This window comes from Acomys russatus, unplaced genomic scaffold (genome assembly GCF_903995435.1).
Source record: "Acomys russatus unplaced genomic scaffold, mAcoRus1.1, whole genome shotgun sequence".
In the NCBI taxonomy this organism is placed as follows: domain Eukaryota; kingdom Metazoa; phylum Chordata; class Mammalia; order Rodentia; family Muridae; genus Acomys; species Acomys russatus.
The window spans coordinates 35,579-59,394 of record NW_026131818.1 but is presented as its reverse complement, the minus strand read 5'-3'; the positions used below and the strand labels follow the sequence as shown (position 1 = coordinate 59,394).

Below are 23,816 nucleotides of genomic sequence, written 5' to 3'. Positions count from 1 at the left end.
TCTTGCATCTGGTGCTGGTTGGCTTGCTGCGAACTATCCCTTCCCACATCCCAACTCAGCGTCTGCCTGAGGCCCAGCTCTGCCTGCCAAATTTTAGGGTGATAATAGGACATTGGCCCTCGGCAGCCCTGATGGGAGCCCAACATCTGGAGACAGGAACCAGCCTCCAGACTTACCTAGTTTTATGAGACTTCACTCAAATTCCTTGCCCAGCCATTGGAGACCATGACTTGGGCTGGTTTTCTTCTCCCCCTCTGACTGGTACTCAGGTGACCCACGACTGCCGTCCATGCATTTCCTCTCTGTGCAAACCCTCTCATGGTGCTGCCAACCATCCCTTCACTACTGCTCTCTATCCTCCTGACATCTCCCCTCAGTAACTAAGTCATTTTCTTTTTCTTTATAGTCACTCCTGAGGGAAACTGAGACATAGAGCAATTCCACTGTGTGGTATCCAGAGAACTCAGATTGGACTGGGTCCTGAACCCACCGGGCTGATGCATGTCCCCTGTCTTTAGTCCTCTGATGTGTCCTCCCGAGCTGGGAGCTCAGAGCTGTGCTTTGGGAAGGTTGGAGATGGTGTGTGCACCCGAACCCCTCCTCTGTCGCTCAGCTAACCCCTTGGCTGGATAGCTCTCTCTGGTATCAGCCAGTGGCATAGGCTGAGCTCCAAAGTAGAAAAGGGTTCTTCTCTTTGACCTGAGGCCCACTTTTCCCACAATTAACATCACAAGACATGGGATCGAGGGAGTCTGGGTCCACTTTCCAGAGCTCAGAAGCTGAGTGGCTAACCACAAATCACCAGTGTTCAGAAGGTTAGGAAGTACGGGGACAGGTAGAGAGAATCCTGCATCCTTGCCTTGGGGATAATGTCCGGTGGCTCAGTTGGTGATGGGACGGACGGGGAAAGACACTTTTACAGCTGTAGGCACACTCGCTTCCCGGGACTGGAAGACGGGAACCTTGAAATCCATCTTCTCTTCTTCTTGCCTTCTCCCCTGCCACTGGCCTTTTTAAAGAGCTGGTAGTTTTAAAGTTCATCGAAGCCTAAGAAAAGATCACCTACTAGTGCGAGGCCCTGGGTCACCCAGCCAGGGAATGGCACCACCCAGGCCTCTGCTGGTAGCTCTCTTGCCCAAGCTCTTCCTAGTCAGATGGAGTCTGGAAGTCTCCAGAGAAGTGCAGGGTGCAGCAGGCCTTAAAGGCATGGTCCCCCTAGAGGCGCCAGCGCCAGGATTGTGCATTTGTATATGTTGGATTTGTTACTAGATGGGGCACTTCCTCTGGGGCAGGAAGCCTTGATTTCCTGTGCTGGGGGTGGCGGGTGTGCGGGTGTGCGGGTAGGGACTAGGAGTGGGGGCCCACTGGGCCATCCCTGATGTTGTTTGGAATCACAGACAGGCAGAGCTTTTCACTCCAGGCTGCTCCCTAACCCAGGGGAGGCAGGAAGGAGAGTGCTGGCTGGGAGGCCCAGGCTGAGGCTGGAGAAGGCTGTGAGTGCCAGAGATGGGGGTGAGGGGTGGGGGCAGTAACACAGCAGGAAGCTTGGGGAGCAGGTGACCCTGCCGGGTATTGTGTGCCTTATAATATTTTTCCCTTGTTTCTTGTGGTAACGTTCCGTGGGGGCCTTGGGCTGCAGGAAGGTGCTCCAGACAGCGCTTTCCTTAGTGGCCCACATACTGGGAGCCCCCCATATAGCTACTCTACCTTTTGGCTCTGTAGGACCAGGGCCGGGATCCAGACAAGTGGCTTGACTCAAGCACTGGTCTTGGGGGGAGAGCACTGAATAGAAGCCCCAAGTATCTCTTGGCGGGTAAGGGGCAAGGGACAAGGGGAGAGAAGTCGGCTGGATTTGGTGAAGGCTCCAAGCAGATTAAGACACACACCCTTGGCCTCTGCCCTCCTCCTCTCGCTCTTTCTCTCTGCTGCCCTCCTCCAGTCATTCAGGTGGGGGTGGACACCGAGGGGTTGGGGTGGCAGAGGCAGGAGGGATGTTTTTTCATCAGTAGAGCATAGCTCCTTTGGTTCTGGACTTGCTCCCAGAGGCAAACTAATCCCGGCTAGCATCTGTTTAGTGTGAGCCTCCAATGTGATATGTGTGTATGCACTGGGTGTGGTGCGGGTTGTCTGTGTTTGCCCAGGGCTGTGTATGTCGATGTGGTGGTTCTGTGGCAATCTGTGATCCATGTGCTGGCTCGGTTGGGTGTTTGGGGGTCTGTACACATGTGGCACAGATGTGTGTCTTTCTGTGTCATGTGCACCTCTGTAAGTTATGGCCTCTGTGTGAGGTGTACAAAGCCTACAGACAGGTTTTAGGGGATGGGTACCTATGTAGGAGTTGCTTTTTCTTTTCCATAGGTGTCCAGATATTGGCCTGTAGAGCACTGTCCGTGGTTTTTTTTTCCTTTTTTTTTTTTTTTTTTTTTTTTTTTTTTTTGTTTTTTTTTTTTTTTTTTTTTTGTTTGTTTTGTTTGTTTTGGTTTGGTTGGTTTTGGTTTTCGAGACAGGGTTTTCTTCTCTTGTAGTCCTGGCTGTCCTGGACTCACTCTGTAGACCAGGCTGGCCTTGAACTCACAGAGACCCACCTGCCTCTGCCTCCCAAGTGCTGGGATTAAAGGTGTGTGCCACCATGTCCAGCCCCTTTATTTATTTGCCTGTTTGTTTGTTTGTTTGCTTGCTTGTTTGTTCGTTTGAGACAGGGTTTCTCTGTGTAGTCCTGGCCGTCCAGGAGCTCACAATGTGTAGACCAGGCTGGCCTCCATTCAGAGATCCACCTGCCTCTGCCCCTAGTGCTGGAGTTAAAGGCATGCGCCACCATGTCTGGTATCCTGTCCTGGACTTTAAATACCAGTTACCAGACCAGTTGCTTCAGGATCCTGTGATGAACATGTTAAAAATATTACCAGGCCCTATTCTCATCATCTGTCAGAGTTTGCAGCCGTGGGGAGAGGAACCCTGAATTTTCACTTGCATGGTGGGTGATTTTGGTGCCCAAGCCTGGGCCAACCTTTTGTTTATTTCTGTGGAGGGAGACAGACTTGCAGAAGGTGTATGGTGTGTCTGAGGTCCCGGAGGGCTATTGAGAGAACTGATTCAAACACAATGCATTGCCTTGAAGACTGGTTCAGGATTCAGTGTGGGTACCTGTGTGTACATTCAGGCCTGGCATGGTGAAGGGGACCAGGTAGGGCCAGCTGGTGTAGATGCCGCCTCAGACTGGCATCGACTTTTCTTTTGATGCTCCAACCTTTCTGGCCTTGTTCTTGCTATCCATCCTCCTTGGAATCCTCGAGAACCACACTGCAGCCAGGGAGCCCCATTTACCAAGCTGCTCGCTGAGCAGTTCATCCCGTTGTTGCAGACTTGCAGAGCTCTGTGGCATGCCCTGGACGCAGAGGTGCGGTGAGCACAGAGGTACACGTCTGACCTCGGTGTGCTACCACTCTCCTGGAGAACAAGAAAGCATGGGCAGGGGATGAGACGAATACTTTTCATACACGGTGATTAGCTCTAACGAAGGAAATGAACTGGGTGCAGCAAGACACAGCAAGGTGGGACTTCCTTAGACAGGGTGGCCATGGGAGGGCTGCGTGACACTGACACCTTTTCTCACTGCCAGACTAGAAGTCCCGGAGCTTGCAAAGCAGCTAGGCTTGGAAGCTCCCTGGACCCAGGTGAGGGATCTGGACGGAGCTCTAGCTGAGGGCTGAAGCGGACCTGCCAGCCTGGTGAACTGCAGAATCTTGTGTCCTCATGCAGTCCCCCACTGCTGCTGTCACCGCAGGTTGAGAGGGACAGAGTTGCAGGGAACAGCCAAATAGGGCTGAGATTAAGGTTAAGAACATGGCAGACTGTTGGGGTTCTCCTAAGCACCGCCCATTCCTGACCCTCCTGTTCTACTTCCCTCTTACCTCAGTCCCCTCTCTACCTTCCCAACTTGGAGAACCACTGTGCCAGGTTCCTCCCCTCTGGGCGTAGCTGGCTGCCTCCGTGGCCACTGGGATCTATTTATTTAGCTCAGGGTCACCAGGGAAGGGGGAGGGGAGGGGGTGGGTCAAGGCTCAGAGAAGACCTGGGTCATGGGAGATAATAGAACCAGAAATAAGGGCAGGGCCCGAGGGGGCAGAACTCATAAGAAGCTGCCCAGCATGGCCCAGTGGAGAAGAGGTGTGTGGGGAAGGCCTGAGCTTAGAAGGCTCTCTCTCTCTGTGCCCTTATCGTCTGCTCCCCCAAGCTGGATGCCTCTCAGACCAGAGGGGCAGAGAGGGGTCTGGTTCAAGCCACCTGCTCTACTTCCGCCGAAAGGAAGTTCCCCCTTGGGTCCACCTGCAGGCCTGCCCCTACACTGGTCTTTCAGGAGGTTAATCTTAACAGCAGCAGTTTGGGCCTTCAGATCTCTTCTCCTCCCTCTCCTCAGTAGAGGTTTTTTGTTTTTTTTTTTTTTTTCTGGAAGACCCAGAGCTTTCCACTGGCACAAGACAGTGTGGCCCTGAGGGATTGGAGGAGCCTCTAAGGAAGAGAGGAGGTCTGCTTCCCTCCCCTTTGCCACTACATCTTTTTTTGTTTGTTTGTTTTTGTTCCTCCTCTTGTCAGGCCCTTCCAGTGCCTTCATCCCTTGGCCCTCCTCCCAGTCTTTTCCTGCCCCAGCTGCAGGTTCCTATTGGAAGTCAGAAAGTGGAGGGGGCAGTTCAGACTTAGTGTCCCCCACCCTATCTCCCCAGGCCACTTCCCTCTCTCCTCATATTGCCATGCTGGAATGGGGAAACTCTGGTGGTCCGGAAACCCTCAGCTTCATAAGCTGGGAATAACCAGGAAACTGCCATTGCCCTTGCCTTCAGTATAGCTCTCCTCCGAGCTGGATTCAAGGAGCCCACTCCTCTTTCCTACAAGTAGCCCAGAAGACTGGTTCCTCTTCTGCAGCCTTCGGGATGGCAGAGAGGAGCGGGGCTGGGAGGTACAGGTTCGGAAAGAGTCGGGGTGGGGGAATTCGGAGACTTTGGGCTGTAACCGACTTGTTTTGCTTGCCCCACAAACCTGCACGTCCGGGGCATCCGCTGCGCCCTCCGGGGCCTTCAGGTTGTAGAAGCGCTCTCAGAATGACAGACTGGTGCCACCGGGTTGGGGCAAGGTGGGGGTGGGGGTGAAGGGGGGAGCCCCAGGCAAGGGGGAGCTGGAGGGTTAAAAATAGCAGCAGTCGGGTTTCGGTTAGCAAATGTGGAGGCGGGGAGCTGGAGGAGCGGCAAGCGGGGCTGTGCTTCCCCTGGGTCCCGGAGTGAGTCACCGTGGAGCGTTGGTGAGGCAGCACCCTCACTCTGCCGCCGCTGCTGCCTGCTCTGCTAGGGCAGCACGCAGGGAACCCGAGGCTCAGAGAGACATGACTCTGGGCCAGAAGGGTTGTGGAAAATGGGGTGGACCTGGGTTTGACGCTAGTGGAGTAGCTGTGGGTGCTTGTGTGAGGATACTGAGGCTGGCTATTCTCATCTGGGAGTGTAAAGCATCCCCAAAATGTTAGTTAGTTCACTTCCAGTGCCAGTGGCAAAACTCAGCCAAGTAGGGAGGTCTGGGCTGACTCTTTCTCCAGCAGCAAACTAAATTTTGGGCACCTTCTTCCCTGGGACTGTTTCCTTATCACTAATGTGAAAATCATAATGTTTGCAATCTCACAGGGTTGCTATAGAGATTAAAGGAGATGGTGTAAGTGACTTATGCCATGTCTGGCAGGAAACCAGTGCAACGCTGAATACTCATCTTTATTATTGATATTATTGTTCATATTTTTGAAGGTCAGGAACAGAGAATGTTGGAGACATGACAGAACCGGGGCCCAGCCCCAGTTCACAGAAAAACCCAGGCCAAATTGCCTGCTCTCGATTCCTCCACCCCTGTGAGCCTGGAACAGCAGTCACAGGTGGGCCCCTTGTTCACACTCCTTTCCCAGAGAAGCAGGGTGGGGGTGGGGTACCCCCAGGCTTCACAGCCAGCTGGCTGGTCAAAGGGATTGCTATGCCATCCTGGGCAGACAGCCCCTGATGCCTTCCTATGTGGAACACCTTGCCAACATCTGCTGTTGGTGACCTTTCTCTTAGCTCCTCCCTGGCAGCCCTTAGAGGGGGGGTGGTGAAGCAGCACGAAGGTGCGCAGGTCAGTGACATCAGCAGTATTCCCAGCGTGGCTGGCCCTGGAAGAGCCATGAGACAATGGCTTTCAGGAAATATCATTATTCAGCTGACAGGCATTCCGTAAGTAAGGCCTGGCCTTGCCTAGCCTGGGCTAGGCTCTTAGCGTGAGTCAAGAGAGCCAGAAGCTCCCTGCCCCCCCACCCCCAGCATGCAGATAGCATGGGTTCCCTCTGGGTGTGTGGGTGGGGTCCAAGAATATGGGGGAGTCCTTGAAAGCCCTATACCCTAGTTCTCCTGAGACCCTTGGTCATGTGTGTTCACTTTGCTCTGGGATGCACACGTGCATGTTGCGTGTACGATGAGCTGTTTACTTGCAAAGCGCTTCTGCAGAAACAGACAAGGCAGGGCAGCAGTGTCAGTGGAAAACAAAATATCATACTGCAGAGCCCCTACCGTGAGAGGGACCCTGGGGCCTCGGCACATGCCTTCCCATGTGCTTTCCAACGTGCCCCTTTAAAGGGCTGGTCTTTTTGTTTGTTTTTGCTAAAAATGAGACTGCACTAACTCAGTCCCGCGATCTCTACCTTCCTGCACCCTCATCTCCTCTAGTTCTCATTTGGCTAGAAATTGTCCTTGATGTCGCTTGTTCAAACTAGTTGCTCGGGGACCATACATCCGGCTGTTGAATTCCCTGAAGGCTAAGTAAGCACCTTAGCTGGATTTCTGGTCTGGAGACCGTCTTTGGTAGGTGTCAAGGCCAGTCCTGGCTGCAGAAGGAAATGGGAGCACCCGGAGAATCTGTGCGATAGACTTCTGCTGTTTTCCAGAAATAACTGGCAAAAGGAGGAGGAGGAGGAGGAGGAGGCGGAGGCTGCGGCATGACTGGATTTGGGGATGTCTGGGGTATTTGCTGTCATTAATATTAATGTGGCATCTCAGTGAGTGCCAGCATTCATAGCGTGTTGCTATTCACAGACTCCAGATGCCTCCCATTTGCTTGGTTTGTACTAAGTGCCCACCCCTAGGCCAGTGGGCAGACGAGGTCTGTGGCCAATGCCCTCCACCTTCCCCAAACCTAGGGCTACTTTGCCTGCTCCGAATGTGGCGTTCTCCTCTCTGCACTCGTGGGTGCCTCCACTCTCCACCTGCCCGAAGTCGGCCATGTCCTTCCAGGGGAATTTATTCTGAGTACCAGTCTTAGGGTGACTTGCCTCTGGTTATGCAACTGGCATTCTCTACAAGACTTGACAATTTCCAGAGTGCTCTGATGGCACGTGACCCTCCAAGGCAGCCCTGGGAGGTCTGCTTGTTTAGTTATACCCTGCTGGAGGAGCTTACAGGAAGCCAATAAATGGTAAAATGCACATTCAAGAAACTGGGGAAATATAAGATGAATAAGGAAGTGGAGCCCAGCCTCCTGGAGACAAAGGCATGCGAGGGACTCAGGCAGAGACGGCCTGTTTTGTTATGTGGTATGTTTTGGATAGAGTATCTCATGCTTTGTGGAAACATGCCAACACTCAGGTTACTCTACTGTGCGTCGCTTGGTGGCCTTGCTTTGCCGTCTATTAGGAGGTGGTGTCCGTGCCAGTGGACATGAGCTTAGGTCCTGGAAACCCAAGGAAGTTTCTTTTCTCCCTCCCTCTCCAGGCTCCTCTCCTTTCTCTTTTGCACTCTCTCCTTTCTCCTTCTCTTCTCTGTCTTCTGTGGCACTGGGGCATAAGTCCGGGACCTGTCTCATGTTAGACAAACTGTCTATGGCTAAGCCACACTGCCCTTTGTTTCAACCACTTCAAGCCCCAGTTTCCTTTGTGGCAGCACCGACTCCGTAAGGCTGTGGTAGGAATCCATGCCAGCACTATCATATGCCTGTCGGTCATCATTGGTGTTATTAACTAATGGTTACAATAGTATGCTAAATAGCCGGGATTTTTTTTTCTCTTGCCATCTCAGGAACAGGCTGGGAGACCTTTGGGTGGATCAGATGGAAGGTGCAAAGGGAGGGGCTTCTCCAAGTGCGCACAAGCAAGCCGCAGGGAGAGGCAGAACTTAGGAGCAAGCAAGAGAGGGGTACGCAGGTATGCCCAACCCAATACCCCCTCAAAGGGGTGGTGACTGCACTTCCCTGTTTGGGCAAGCAGTGAGAAAGGCTGCCTGGGATTGGCTGCTGGGTGAAGCACCCACCAGGAGAAGAGAAACAAGCAGAGGCTGACAGCCCTAAGCGGGCAGCCTCCCACATTCCAGATAGGGCCTCAAATCTTGCCTGCTGAGGATGTTTTTCCTTGTGATAGAAAAAGATAGTGGCTAGACTTGTAGTGGACTTCCAATAAGATTGGAGCCACTGGAGCAGGGAGTTGTGGGTGATGATAGAACTTACGTGCCTTAGGGCTTCCATGTTTAGAAATACCAGGGCCGTTTGGAATGACTAGGAAGCCTGTCTTCTCAGGAATTCTTTAGGTGGACAGGGCAGTGCAGAGCAGGCCAGGCTGCAAGGCGAGTTCCTGGAGCTAGGAAGTGGTGGCAGGCCAGAGAGCCACCCCGAGGAGGTAACTGTGTCCTTGTTCCACAGAGAAGAGTTCAGGAGTGGTCCAGAGGCCCCAGGAGGTTATAGGGGCCACAGGGTCTCGCTGTTCTCTAGCAGGGAGCGGCAAGGCTCCTGAGAGTGCCATGTTTGTAGATGAATGGCCTGGGACCCCTGTCTCAAGATGAGAGAGGCCACCAGAGGTGGGAATAAAGAGCTGGGTAGGTCACAAGAGAGTCAGAGGGGGACACTTTGCCACTCCTGGGAAGCTAGAGCTGCTTTTGCCATGGTTATATCTACTTCCTGTTTGATTAATTTCAAATAGGGGGGGGGGCGGGGGTGAGGCAAGCTGGCTCAGGCTACCGCTGTGTGGGGCTGTTACAACAGCCGCATGTGGGATTCCCAGAAAGAGACTCCAAACCGGACATCCTGTGGCTGCAAAATACCCAGGTGTCAAGAGCTAAAAATAACTGCCCTAGCGCTCCAGCCACCCAGAGGTGGAGGGGAAAGGGCCTGTCCACTGTGCTGGGGTGGGCGGGAGGCAGCCTGAAGCCTGCACTAAACAGCCCTCAGAGGATCTCTGGGTGCCGTGCCAGCAATCTCCCTCTCCCATCCCCTCGCAGCTGACCCCAGACTGTGTAGGCGCACATCCAAGCTGCCCACCTGCCAGCTGAACCTGGGTCTACAAAAACCTGTGCAGCTTGTCGGGCCTCCCGCGCCAGAGAGGTTATAGAAGGGCTTGGTAGCGTCTAGAGCAGCGCTTCTCAACCTGTGGGTCTTGACCCCCCCCCCCCCCGCCAGAGGTCGCTTAAGAGCATCGCAAAACACAGATATCTACATTACGATTCATAGCAGTAGCAGGATTTACAGTTATAATTAGCAATGAAAATAATTTTATGCTTGGGGGTCACCACATGAGGGACTGTGTTAAAGGGCCACAGCGTTAGAAAGGTTGAGAACCTTTGTTCTAGAGAGAAGATGCAGGAGACTGCCACTGAGCAGAAAAATGGAGCAGATGCCCCTCTGAGCCCCTAAACCTGTGACCAGCAGTCCTGTTACTTCAGGTGACTCTTTGGGGCTGCCTTCATGGGTACCCACAGGTAAATGAGCAGCCTCTGGCCTCTGGCCTGTATAGGGCTGGGATAGCCTCTGGCCTGTATAGGGCTGGGATAGCCTCTGGCCTGTATAGGGCTGGGATAGCCTCTGGCCTGTATAGGGCTGGGATAGCCTCTGGCCTGTATAGGGCTGGGATAGCCTCTGGCCTGTATAGGCTGGGATAGCCTCTGGCCTGTATAGGGCTGGGATAGCCTCTGGCCTGTATAGGCTGGGATAGCCTCTGGCCTGTATAGGCTGGGATAGCCTCGGGCCTGTATAGGGCTGGGATAGCCTCTGGCCTGTATAGGGCTGGGATAGCCTCTGGCCTGTATAGGGCTGGGATAGCCTCTGGCCTGTATAGGGCTGGGATAGCCTCTGGCCTGTATAGGGCTGGGATAGCCTCTGGCCTGTATAGGGCTGGGATAGCCTCTGGCCTGTATAGGGCTGGGATAGCCTCTGGCCTGTATAGGCTGGGATAGCCTCTGGCCTGTATAGGGCTGGGATAGCCTCTGGTACACTCTGAAGAGCTTCCTTTGCCTTGTGTTTGCCAGCCTCGAGGTGTGTACTAGTTGAGAGCAGGAGTCAAGAGCCATCATGCTATGTGACCTCAGGTTGTGTTGTTGTTGTTGTTGTTGTTGTAAGCTTTATTTATTATATATACAGTGTTCTGCCTGTGTGTAATCCTGCACACCACAAGAGGGCACCAGATCTCATCATAGATGGTTGTGAGCCACCATGTGGTTGCTGGGAATTGAACTCAGGACCTCTGGAAGAGTAGTCAGTGCTCTTAACCTCTGAGCCATCTCTCCAGCCCTGTTTTTGTTGTTGTTTTTGTTTTTATTAATTTTATGCTACATGTGCCCAAGTGTGTGTATGTGCACAGTGAGTGTACAGGAACTCATGGATGTCAGAGGACACATGGGATCCCCTGGCACTGGTATTATAGACAGTGGTGAGCTGCCATGTGGGTGCTAGGAACCGAACCTGGGCCCTCTGCAAGAGCAAAATGTGCTTTTAACTGTTGAGCCATCTCTTCAGCCCCTAACCGCAGGTTATTAAGTACTACTGGGTCTTATTCTACATAGTAGAGATTAAAGACAGTAACCCCATGGGCTTGTTACAAGTATCGGGTACATTAGCAGATGAAAGGCACTTGGAGCAACTAACTAGTACTAGCGCACAGTAGTTTGGGTGGGAGGGAACAGGAAGTCACTGTTTTTGGGAAGCGTAGGGAGAACTGATGGAGCTGGGGTTATAGAGAAGACAAATGCCTGTGGTTGAGGAGGGACGGTGCACCAGGACCCGATGCTGAGTTTCTAGTGTCGGAACGAGGGCTCCTCCTCAGTCAGGGCTTACAGGAATAATGGGCAGCCATGACGGTGCATGGCCCGTGGCAGCTGGCCTCTCTTCAGTTGAAGCTCGGCTAGGTGTCATCATGTGTCTGTCTCTCCCCACCTGGCCTCCTAGCCAAAGTCTTTAATGCTACAGACCCTCACTCCCGGTATAGGCTTCCTTGAGAGCCACTGTCTGTCCCCTGGGCTCGAAGTAAATCTGAGCGTGAAACAGTTTGAAGCTAAAAACATGAAGGGTTTTTTGGGGGGTGGGGTGGGGAGGGGTGGGAGGATACAAGAAGCTGTTAAAAAGGTCTGATTTGAGGAAAATTTTAAGGAGTGCTTATGAGTATGTAGCATGCATGCATATGCATATCTCCTGAGGCTGGAGTTGCAGGCAGGTGGGAGCTGCCATGTGGATGGTGGGAATTGAACCCGGGTCTCTTAGAGGAGCAGCCAGGGCTCTTAACAACAGAGCCATCTCTCCAGCTCGCATTGAACTTTTTAAAGTAACTGTAAGTAGTATATGTTTATAAAAATTATTTATTTCTTAGATTATAATATAAAGGGTAGAAATACATTTTTTAAAATTACGTGTACATGCAGGTGTGTGTGTGCTTGTGTGTATATTCCTGTGTGTATACATATGCAGGTGTATGTATGTGTGTTGATATGTGTGTACACATGCAGGTGTGTGTGTGTACACATGTGGTATATGAGTGTGTTGTGTGTTCATGTGCGTGGGTGCACATGCATGTAGAGGCCAGGGGCCAACCTCAGGTGTCATTTCTCGAAAGACATCCATCTTGTTAGAGACATGGTCTGTCACTAGGGCTTGGAGCCACTTAGTGCAAAACTGTCTGCCCAGTGAATCCCAGGTGCCTCTCTCTACCTCCCTGGTGCTGAATTGTAAATTTATGCCACTATACCCAGTTGGCTTTTTTTTTTTTTTTTAATGTGTGTATGAATGTTTGGTTTGAATGTCTGTGTTACCATGTGTGATTTTTGTTTTTATTTTATGTGCATGTGTACCAAGCAGTAAAATGTCCTCCAGAGGTCAGAAGAGGGTGTCTGAGCCCCTTAAACAATTACAATTGCCAGTAGATTGAAAGCCCCTTCTGACTGGTGGGATTGAACCCAGGTCCTCTGGAAGTGCAGCCAGTGCTCTTATCCATGGAGCCATCCCATCAGCCCGTTCACCCAGCATGTATGTGGATGCTGGAGATTCAACTTGGAGCATCCTGCTTCAACAGCACAAACACTTTACCAACCAAGCTAGTGCCGAGCCACTGAAAGATGTTATAAAGCCAGGTACGTTCTTTTAGTTTGAGGCTAGCTAGGGGCCCAGTCAGACCTCCAAGGATTGATTCCCCTGCTTTAGCTTCAGTTTGCTTGAGGGCTGTTTGAAACAGGAAACTGGGCTCTGACTGGCTCTTCAGCCAGCAGCCTCTGGAGGGTCAGCACCTTTTGTTTGGAATCACTGCTCGCACTCGCATCGCTGCTTAGACCCTGCTGGTTATGAACTGCCGCCCTCCTCACACCTCCCTCTGCATGAGAGCACTGGCCTGAGCAACCTCTGATGCTCCAGAGGCTTCTAGGGTCCCTAGGTTCAGTCAGATGCCTGGAAGAAGAACCCTCTTTCCATAGCTCTCACAGGCCTCAGGGGCCTGACAACCATGACATTCCTTCTCCTTGTTTTACTCTGAGGGCGTCCCCCATCACCCCCCCTCCTCCCCCCCCCCCACCCGCTTGCCTCCTCTCCCAGTCCTCACAAGGAGTCAGCCTTTGTTTTCTTCTCCTGTCAGGCTACAGACTCTGAGGCTGCAACCTGGGGTGTGGGGACCCAGACCTTGGCCTCCTGCCTTTGTCTGCTTTCCCCTCACAGCTGAGGCCTGGGCCTTCCCACAGCTTCCTTCCTAGCTAATATCCAGGGACCAAGGAGCTGAAAGTAGCCTGGGCCTGGGCTTCTTGCCCCCTTGTGGGACAGATGAGGTCAAAGCTAGGGCCTGAGGCAGTGGATGTGAGGCCCAGAAACTCGGCTTCTCCAGGAGCCCCAGGGTGGAACCCCACAACGTTCGTGTCTAGTCTGGAGATTGCTGAGGGCTGCGATGTGCCCACTGGGATGTGCCTATCTGGCTGAGGAAGGGAACTTGGTACATCCAGGTTCCCCACACTGGGTGAAGTGCTTAAGCCTGATTGCAGATGCCTCCAAAAAGGGTAGAAATGGGGGGGAGGGTAAGCCAGGCTCCTAAAGAGAGCCCCCAGACCCAACCAAGAGCCATGTGAAGGACTCAGCCCTGGACACTGTTCTTATTGGTCCTTGGATCATTCTCTCCTTGTTTTCCTGAGGTCTGACCTTGAGCAAGTGATAGCCACCCTCTGAGAAAGGGAGTGAGCTTAAGAACTGGGGTGCAGGACATTTCCTTTTCTCTTTTCAGCTCAACCCTCATCAAGGCACCACGAGGTGCCTCCCCTCTTCACGCAGAGAGCTAGTCCCAGGTGTTTTGAACCCCAGAGCACTTAACAGGGAGCTAGGGAGTAAAGATTACTATTCTATAAAGTGCTTTTGGACTCAGCCTCTTTGCCAGTGTGCATGTGCACACATCCATGTGGCTCTCTGAACAGAGTTTATGTCATAGGTCACCGCCACAAACTCCCTTCCAGACGTCGCAACAAACCACAAGGCCCAAGGTTATTAGTTTTTCTCCCATCTACAGTGCATAGTGCCCAGAACCGTGATTAGCAGGGGTATGAGGCGTGGAAGGCCTTACCCTGAAGGCAAGGTCAGAGGGGGCATGCGAGTGGATTCCCAGGATGCTGGGCACTCTGGGCCTGACAAGAGTATTCAAGTTTGGTTTCTGTTGCTGTGATAAACACCATGACCAAAAGCAACTTGGGGAGAGGAAAGGATTTACGTGGCTAACCCTTCCACGTCATAGTGCATCCACGGTGAGGGAAGTCAGGGAAGTAAGTCAAGCAGGAACCACGGAGCAGTGCTGCTTACCGGCTTCTCTCTCCGGAACCCAAGAACCACCTGCCTGGGATAGCCCAGCTCTCCTCCATCAATTAGCAATAAAAGAAAAAGAGAGAAGAAAAGCCTCACAGACATGCCCATGGGCCAGTCTGATGGAGGTGATTCTTTAGCTGAGGTGCCATCTTTAAAAACAACAACCCAGAATGCAAGGTTGCTTCTGGAATAGGTGCTCCCTAGGGAATCACAAACTTTGAGAAATATTTATTTGCATTTTAGGCAGGAAGTCATGAGAGGATCATTGCGTGTGTGGTTCTTCAATTATCAATAGGGCCCACCATATATGCCTTAGAAGGTGTCGCTGCAGATGACACTGGCTGATAAACACTGCCGCCAATACCGTAACTAATGTTATGCTGAGGTGTGGGACGCTAAGTACACGAGAGGTGAGGAGAGCAGGGCAAGATGAGCCCCACACCGACATGGGCTTGGGCAGACTTCCAAAGGTGGTCGAATTAATGAGTAGGGCCACATGTCCATATGGAACTGTGTACCGAGGCACAGGTGCTAATCCATGACAGGCCATTAGTTTTGAGTGTCTTCCACCTATAGCTGCCTGCTATGTACAGGTCCAGAAAGCGGCCTTCTGCACTTGGTCCAAGGAGCATGCCCACTAAATGCCGCCTGTAGAAAATCCCCCGTGTCCTTGCCTTCTAGGGAGGCCCTGCAGTCCCTTGTCCCTAAGCTGGGATGGTGGGAAGGTGTGGACAAGTGGTGTACTTCCCCTCCCGGGCTGCTTTCATCTTTCTGTTGCCAACCAGCCTGAGGTCCCCTTGAGGTTTTGCGGGTTCTCTGTGGGCTTAGAAGCCTGGGAGAGGTGGCTCTTTCAATGGACACACTTTCTAGCTCAGGTGGTCTCGGAAAGAGGCGTAAGGCTTAGTGGGTCTCTTTTCTTGAGCAGTCAAGGTGTCAAGACACAGAATGAGGGGCAGTTGGAGGGGAGGCCCTACGCTGGGGTCCTTGGGATATGTTTCCCCACCATTTCACAGCTCCTTCCAGATCTCCCAGGAGCCACAGCCCAGGAGCCACTGTGAAGACTCATTCCTGCTCTGTGACATTTCCTGTAGGCTTCTCCAGGCCTGCTCTCCCCAGCTCTCTCCTGACCTCCCCGGCCACAGACTCCCACTTCTGGCCCCACTGCACTTCCTAACCTGATTTTCCCCCTTGGGTTGTTGGGAGCGTGCTTTGGCTGCCCAGGGAAGATGGTATCTGTCCCCATCAGGGAGGGCTGAGGGCACTGGTGGGTGAGCTGGGGCCTCCTTAAGTTCTTGTTACGCACCGTGCCCAAGTAGCTGAGTCACTTAGGAGCTGGCTGCAGATCCTACTCTACCGGCCTGGAGTGGCAGGGAGCTTGCCTCCCTCAGGACCGGTAGCCCTCCTCCCTCGGGCCCACAGACACACCCTTACCCCTCTGCTTCCTACAGATGGAACCCAGGTAAACCTGGTTGCCTGCTGCCCCCAGTCTTCCTGGCACAGGTAAAAGTCAGGCTTGGGAGAGACTGGCTGGTGGGGATGAGGGGTGGAAACACCTGGGAAAGGTGAGAGGCAAGAGACCTGAGGGTTTGACGAAGTGGGGTGGGGGGGGGGGGCGGGTTAGCTGGACCTGCGAGTTGGAAGCTGGGGGTTCCAGGGGACGGACAAAGTTGGGTCTCCAGAAGAATAAGAACAGGAGAGGCTTCTTTGGATCCCATCAGGAAAAGGGAAGCCGGATGCCATGCTTGGCCTGGGTGGGTACAGTACAGTGCAAAAGAAAAGGAGGGATTTAATGTTTATACCCAGGCCCCTGCCCGAGTCAGGCACCAGGTGAGATGTGTCCTCGTTTTCAAGTCATTCCGTCCTCATATGGGCCCCACAGGGGAGGAAGGATATTTCTCGTTGGTAAGGTGACCTTGTCTGCTGCCACTTACTCTTCCGGGGAGACTGGGTTGCAGTGCGCTCACTTCCTGTTGCTGCCCAGATTTAGAATGTGCCCATGGAGCTGGGTCTAGAATGGAGGTCAGAGGCGGCCAAGTATGTGGTGATTCCATGTAGCAGGGAGAACCGCAAGGCCAGGGAATCCTTGTCTTAGCTCAGCCGTCCCAAAGCTTGGGAAGACAGGACACCCACGAGGGGGGAAAACGGTACCAACATGTGACCTCTGCTAAACGAGAGAATCCTGACTCATGAGTTGACCATATCACCCCAAAATGCTAATGAACGTATCCCCATGAAGCCACTGAGGAGAAAGAGCAGCATTTCCCCTATGGTCCTGTGTTTATTGAGTGCCTATCTTACTCTTTTTGTTGTTGTTGTTTTGGTTTTTAACGAGACAGGGTTTCTCTGTGTAGCCTTGCCTGTCCTGGACTCACTTTGTAGACCAGGCTGGCCTCGAACTCACAGTGATCGATCTGCCTGCCTCTGCCTCCCGAGTGCTGGGATTAAAGGCGTGCAGGTAGTATCCTAAGTCCTGGGATGATGAGCAAAGCCCAAGCGGTGGCGCTCAACCCAGGCCTTGCTATCAGTGGACTGCTTACTATGCTGTGGGCAGCCGGCATGGAGTCCAGGAGGAAGGGGTGCTGCACGGGGGTCTGCATCCAGCTGGGCTTTGAGCAGTAGGTGGGGTTTGGAAATGTATGGATGAGGACAGCATTGGGCAGGGGACATTGTGAGCCAAAAACTAGATGGGCAAAGTGTGCCCAGTTTGTTGTGGGATAAAGGCACTGTCTGAGTGGATCTTTGTTTGGATGGAGGAGACCAAGTTGAGGTGGGTGGTGTTCATGGGGAAATGCCTGAAGGAGGCCACTCCAGGGGACTCTTCCCACCCCTGTACCCTGTCATGGGGCTACCCTGTAGAACCCCCCACCAAATGCTAAGTCACTCAGACAAGCATTCCCAAAGTTCTGAACAGAGTCCCTTCTCTGCTCCCGGCATCCTTTTGCGCTGACGGTGGTGATGCTGAGACTGAAGGATGGTGGGGCTGTTAGGCAGCCTCTCCCAGCTTGCTGTGACTGAGGCTGCACGCCCCGAGGTATGGGGCCTCCAGCTGGGTTTTCCTAAGCCCTGCAACGTCCAGGGAGAGACCTCAGGAAGCCGGTAGACCAGGGCTAGGGAAGACTGAGGCTTCCCATGGGTGAATTATATGTTGCCATTGGAAGCCCGTACTCAGAATGATTTCTTGGGTAGCCATGTGAACAGGGTTGAGAGCATGAAGTCTGGGCCCCGTTTACTGTGAATTGCATTCAGATGCACAGTCGCTCTCTCAGATTGCTTAGTAACTGGAGGGCCACAGCAGGCCGGGCTGGACTCCTCTCTCGTGTCCGTTTTAAAGCCAGTGTTGGAGTGACAACCTCCTGCAAGCTCTTTCCTTGCCCAGTGGGAACCCCTTCAGGGGAGGCGATTTCCTCAGTGTTGGTGGGGAAGTGGAGCCTTAGCCTCCACGGGACTGGACACTGTCCTCACCTTGCTGGGTGGCTCTAGGCAGTTCTGCCTTACACTGGGAGCTCACTCACCTCATCCGTGATAAAGGACAGAAATAATTAGCAGCCAGGGCAGGTGGGCTGGGAGTTGCATGGGTTTTGTTGCATGCGTGCACCACGGATGCTAAGGTTATGATTCTTATGGTGGCATCAGGCCACAGGCTGCTTTTCCAGATGTTCCCATTGGTGGTACTTTGCCTGGGATCTTCCCATTTCCCATCAGTGCCAGACCCCAAGGATAGGTGCGGCTGCTCTGTGAGGGGAAAGCCTGAAGAAGGCCTCTGTGGGGAGTTTTCACCTCTCTTGTATTTTTATCCCTTCCCTTTCCTAGGACCGCTCTCCTGACACACACACACACCCCACCACCATACACACACATACACACACATGTGCATACACACACACGCGCGCGCGCACACACACACACATACACACATGCAGACACACATACATGCATACACACGCACACACATACACACATAACACACATGCATACACACATGCACACACATAGCACATACACACAGATGCATACACACACGCAGACACACATACACACACAGCGCACACACACGCACACACATAACACGCACACACACACACACACACTCTGCAGCAACTCCACCTCCCAGCATCTCAGTCCCTTACTGCTTAGCCCATCCTGGCCAGCTGGCTCTGCTGGCACAGCCCCTGGTCTGCTGGTGTGCTATAAATAGCTCCTGCACCCACGGCCTTGGCAAGGTGCTCCTGGCGTGGGTACAGAGGACACTGGAGAAGAGGCAGCTGAGCCTGCTGTCCCTGCCAGACCAGGCCCACAGCTGGCTCGAATGGGAAGCAGGAGCCTGTATCACAAGTTCATGGGCCTTGGGAGCTGAGGAGCCTGCCCTGAGAACAGGATTCAATGGGCCCTAGGTGGCTAGCCATGGCTGACTGTGAGTTCTAGGCACCATTTCTGTATCTCAGAATGGCACAGAGCATGCGAACAAGAGAGTGGCAGCTGAGGGTCTGTGAGGCCCGTGAGATTAGGGGCTGAGCCAACTGAGCCTGTTTCCCTGCCTGATCTCTCCCACACTGAGACAGGCTGACCTCATTCCTAAGGCAAGCAAGGTATAGAGCCTAGAACTGCATCGCTGTCATTAAACCCGTCACCTTAGCCCCAAGCCAACGGAGAAGCATTCTAGCGGGAAGAGACCGTGCTTAACTGTCAGATGACTCGTTCTAGCCATCAGCAGTCTGTAGTCTGTAGACCTCCTTTCTCACAGGTAGAATGGAACCCAATATCCACCTGTAGCTCACCGATTGGTTTACATGAGGAAAAGACCCCCTGAGGATATTTTGACTGATCTTCAATCAGCCCCAGGGGGTTCAGTAGTCTGTGACCAAGTTCCTGCAGACTAGTCTGACTCCTCTGTGTGTCCCCAGGCTGCCCTGCCCTCCAGCCAGACACGCCAGGCTTTCAGCCCCAGCCCATGGACCTGCGAGTGGGACAGCGGCCCACAGCGGAGCCCCCACCAGAGCCTGCACTGCTGGCCCTGCAGCGCCCTCAGCGCCTGCACCGCCATCTCTTCCTAGCAAGCCTGCAACAGCAACAGCGCTCAGCTGAGCCCATGAGGGTAAAGACAGAGCTCCCTAGACTCCCTCCTTCCCCCTCCCCCCCCCCAGACCCTAGCTCTGCTCTTTACTCCTGCCCGTCCTGAGCTGCCAGCTCTGTCCACAGCTCTCAATGGACTCGCCAATGCCTGAGCTGCAGGGAGGACCGCAGGAACAAGAACTCCGACAACTTCTCAATAAAGACAAGAGCAAACGAAGTAAGGGTGGATCTGGGAGGGAGGAGTGGGAGGGTCACCATTTCCTGAGATGCCCTCTGTTTACCTGGTTCTGCCTGTGAGCAGAGGTGGATATGAGGGTGACTCACAGGAGGGCTGGGGCCTCAGGTGTAGCTAGCTCTCTCGCCTGAGGAGTCTCTGAGACACCATGTACTGAAAGTGTGGCCTAAGCAGTGGGCAGAGAACATACCCAGGAGGCTGCTTAGCCACCCATTGCCAGCCTTCCCATTTCCCTGCCTCTGCAGGTGCCGTAGCCAGCAGTGTGGTCAAGCAAAAGCTGGCTGAGGTGATCCTGAAGAAACAGCAGGCAGCCCTTGAGAGAACGGTCCATCCCAGCAGCCCCAGTATCCCCTACAGGTAACTTGCTGTCCTTCAGGTCCTCTCAGAGCCCCCTCTTCCCTACATACTCACCTGTGATATGGCCCCTCTGCTCCCCAACACCTATCACCTATTTCTTACTATATACCGAAACATAGTCTCCCAAGTCCCCTCAACCAGTACCTGCCCTCCTCTCCCCTTTAGTTTTCTCCCTGCACCTCACCCCTTCACACGCACAGAATCCCTGGTTCCTAGAAAAGGCTCCTGCACTGTCTCCCAGGGACCCTAAGCTCCAAGGCGTGGGCTTTATACTTGGGGCAGGACACCGTCATTAGCGTGGGTAACCCACTACTGCCACCTGGAGACGACTCCTGTCCTGCTGGTTCCCTACTGCCCAGCCCTCTTGGTGGATGCTTCCCTGGCAGGTGTCCTGGGGAAGGCACCTGTGCAAAGTGAGATTTCAGGGCCTTTGGGCATCCCAGGCCTCTGAAGTAGCCTTGGCACTCACCCCGCAGAACTCTTGAACCCTTGGACACCGAAGGTGCTGCCCGCTCTGTGCTTAGCAGCTTCCTGCCTCCTGTCCCCAGCCTGCCCACTGAACCCCCGGAACACTTTCCCCTGCGTAAAACGGGTGAGCTGGGCAAATCGAGACCCCTGAGGGGAGTAGAGATAGTTGGCACACTGGTTTTTAGGGGGTTTGTTTGTTTGTGTTTGCCTTTTCTCTCTTTAAGCTAGAAGTGGCTGGGAGGGAAGTTAACGCGCACAGAAGAGGCAGGGCAGGGTGGCGCAGGCAGGTGGAGCTCTGTGAGTTTGAGGCCACCTTGGTCTACGTAGTGAGACCCTGTCTCAAAAAAACGCAAAAAGTAGAGAAAAGAGAAGGTTAGCCGGCGTAGTGACATTAGTAGTAGTGACACTAGTAGCGGTGGAGTGACACTAGTTCCTCCTCAGTGTCTGAGCCCAACCTGAAGCTACGCTATAAGCCTAAGAAATCCCTGGAGAGGCGGAAGAATCCGCTGCTCAGAAAGGAGAGTGCCCCGCCCAGCCTTCGGAGGAGGCCCGCAGAGACGCTTGGAGGTAAGAGCCAGCGAGACCCGTGGAGTTGCTTTTCTAATCCGTGTGTTGTCCCTTCTTTGGGCCATGTTCCACCCAGAGGGAAGTTCCCTTGTGGGTCTGCTACGTGGTGCATCCCACACACCTGCCTGCGAAAGGGCCCATTGAGGCTAAAACATAACCCTGCGGGATGGGGGTGGGGGCTTCGTGAAAACGACTGCTCGGAGCCGCTGCCGGCCAGTGGTGGTCCAGTAGCTTTCTGTTCCTCTAGGGAGAAAGCAGAAATACATCCCAGAAAGGGAGGAGCTGTGGCTGGGAGTCCTGCGCAGGCTCAGTCACTCCTGACCCCTGACTGTGCCTTCTTGCTTCCCTCTCCCCTCAGATTCCTCCCCCAGTAGTAGCAGTACACCTGCCTCGGGGTGCAGCTCCCCCAATGACAGCGAGCACGGCCCCAACCCTGCCCTGGGCTCAGAGGTAAGTCCTTGTTGGGAAATGGCCTCTCCTGGGGCTGTTCTGAGTCTTGGCCTTTTTCCAGCACGTAGCCTGGCCTGAGGCTTTCAGGGCCTGGGCAGTCCTTAGCAGGGCTTGTCGGGTGTTCTGGGGGGACTGCGGGACTGCGTTACCAGGGGTAGAGTTCCAGGGCTGGTGACCCGTCACCCTGCTCCCATGGCAGGCGCTCTTGGGCCAGCGGCTGCGGCTGCAGGAGACTTCTCTGGCCCCGTTCGCTTTGCCGACAGTGTCCTTGCTGCCCGCAATCACACTGGGGCTGCCTGCCCCTGCCAGGGTGAGTGGCTGGGGCACCCTGCCCCCACTCCGTGCTTCTCCGGCCTCTGTGTCTGTGTCCTAATGCCTCACCTTTTCCTTCCTCTCCTGGGATCCTCTCAAACTCTGACTCGTTACCTTTCTTTCAGGCTGATGGTGACCGCAGGACCCATTCGACTTTGGGCCCTCGGGGTCCTGTCCTGGGGAACCCCCATGCTCCTCTCTTCCTGCACCATGGTCTGGAGCCAGAGGCTACAGGCACCTTACCCTCTCGCCTGCAGCCCATTCTCCTGCTCGACCCCTCCGTCTCTCATGCCCCACTGTGGAATGGTGAGTCTTGCTACTACCTCTCCCAGAATGCCCAGGATTTGTGTCCCTGCCAACGGGCCAAGCTCTGGGGAAGCCCCACCTTCCAGTACCTCACTGTCTCTATCTCCTTGCCAAGCCCTGCCTCCATGCTGCCTCCGAGTCCCTGTCTCTTTCTGTGCGTCTCTTCCTCCCCCGCCCCCCGCCAGGGTTGGTTCCTCACATTCATCCCATTCTTTCTAGTGCCTGGGCTTGGACCCCTGCCCTTCCACTTTGCCCAGCCCTTACTGACCACCGAGCGGCTCTCTGGGTCAGGCCTCCACCGGCCACTTAACCGGACCCGCTCAGAACCCCTGCCCCCCAGCGCCACTGCCTCCCCTCTCCTGGGCCCCCTGCAGCCCCGCCAGGATCGGCTCAAACCTCATGTCCAACTGATCAAGGTGAGGGGAGCCAGGGTAGGGGAGGTGCTAAGGGCCTCACTGAGCCCCCTGTGGACGGAAAGAAGGGCACTTAGGAGGAAGAAAAGGCCTGGAGGGCGAGAAGATATGGCTGTTGGAGACCCAGCAAGCTGAGTGGAGCCTGACCCAACCTGCTGCCTGCCACCCACCCTCCTCTCTGTCCTGCTCTTCAGCCAGCCATCTCCACTCCCCAGAGGCCTGCCAAGCCCAGTGAGAAGCCCCGACTGCGGCAGATACCCTCAGCTGAGGACCTAGAGACAGATGGTGGAGGAATGGGACCTGTGGTGAACGGCAGCCTGGAGCACAGGGAGTCAGGCCTCGGGCCTCCTGAGAGCAGAGGCCCCGGTTCTCTGCAGCAGCACCAACAGGTAGGTATAGGGCACTGAAGACAGTTCAGTCAGAAAGCTTGGGGCTTGGCACAGAATGGGGAAGGGAAGGAGATACGAAGACCCACACCAAGGTGCAGATGCACACATGCCCCTTTGCGTGTGTGTGTGTGTGTGTGTGTGTGTGTGTGTGTGTGCGCGCGCGCGCAAGCACTTGCTCCCTCTCCCTCAAGAAGAACCTGTTCCCGCTTCTTGGCCTATCACAGAGCCACCCATCACACTCCCACCTTTACACAAAAACTGGGACAGCCGCAGACCACTGGGCTTTAGATGAATAGCACGGGGGGGGGGGTCAAGGCAGTGGTCATTTGCCAGGACTACTACAGCAGGAACCACACACACAGGTGCCTTGAAAAGCAGGTATTGAACACCATGAAGCACTGAAGGCTGAAAGGGCCAAGTCAAGGTGTGTGTGTGTCGGGTGGGGACGAGAGGGGTGTGTTCTGAGAGCTGTGAAGGAAGGAGCATCTGTAGGCCTCCACTCGTGGGTCCTTTTTACAAGGACAGCAAACGTTTTCAATGAAGGCTTAACTGTAAAGACCCTTTCTCCAAAGGCAGGGGAGCTTAGGACGTTACGAATTGGGAAACAGGATTCCACCAGCACGCTGACAGTCCATACACATGTAGTGTCTCAGGGAGGTCCTCCTCTGGTTAGCACAGTCCTGAGAGATATGATCCCACTCAGGGTAGACTCAGAGCCCAAGGTTATTCCTGTGAAATTGGGCCATCAGTCTGGGTGCAGGTCCTCAGGGAGCTCAGAGGAGCCTATCGGGAGGGTAAGAGCAGGTAGCCAGATTGAGAGACTGGAGACTGTGGCCGTGTCTTCCCTCAGGTGCCACTCTGGGAGCAGCAGCACCTAGCTGGACAGCTCTCTCAGGGAAGGCCCAGGGAGTCCGCGCTGCTACCTCTGGCCCAGGTCGGACACCGGCCCCTGTCCAGAACCCAGTCTTCCCCAGCGGCACCTGTCTCCCTGCTGAGCCCAGAGCCTACCTGTCAGACCCAAGCCCTCAACAGCTCAGAGAGGCCCGCCACAGGTAAGACCACAGAGGGACTGTCTGTTGGGGATGCAGCAGGGAGTGGCTGGGGCATGAATCTGTGTCTGTGAGCTGCCTTTCAGGACACTTCCAGAGGCCACAGAGCATTACCTTAATTTTGTTT

The 23,816-nt window shown here is 54.1% G+C and overlaps 1 protein-coding gene across 1 annotated transcript in view; it reads left to right on the top strand.

Moving 5' to 3' along the window:
- The first annotated feature begins 1,475 nt into the window (after positions 1-1,475).
- The window catches only part of LOC127186535 (histone deacetylase 7-like), a 34,655-nt gene continuing 12,314 nt past the window's right edge, over positions 1,476-23,816 (top strand). The window contains exons 1-12 of the mRNA XM_051142850.1: positions 1,476-1,493; positions 18,975-19,165; positions 19,270-19,360; positions 19,624-19,735; positions 20,212-20,327; positions 20,645-20,770; positions 21,129-21,220; positions 21,420-21,530; positions 21,658-21,838; positions 22,058-22,254; positions 22,446-22,640; positions 23,491-23,692. Of these exons, the coding sequence (XP_050998807.1) occupies positions 19,022-19,165; positions 19,270-19,360; positions 19,624-19,735; positions 20,212-20,327; positions 20,645-20,770; positions 21,129-21,220; positions 21,420-21,530; positions 21,658-21,838; positions 22,058-22,254; positions 22,446-22,640; positions 23,491-23,692 (1,567 nt within the window). The 5' untranslated portion in view covers positions 1,476-1,493; positions 18,975-19,021. The remainder of the gene's footprint in view (positions 1,494-18,974; positions 19,166-19,269; positions 19,361-19,623; positions 19,736-20,211; positions 20,328-20,644; positions 20,771-21,128; positions 21,221-21,419; positions 21,531-21,657; positions 21,839-22,057; positions 22,255-22,445; positions 22,641-23,490; positions 23,693-23,816) is intronic.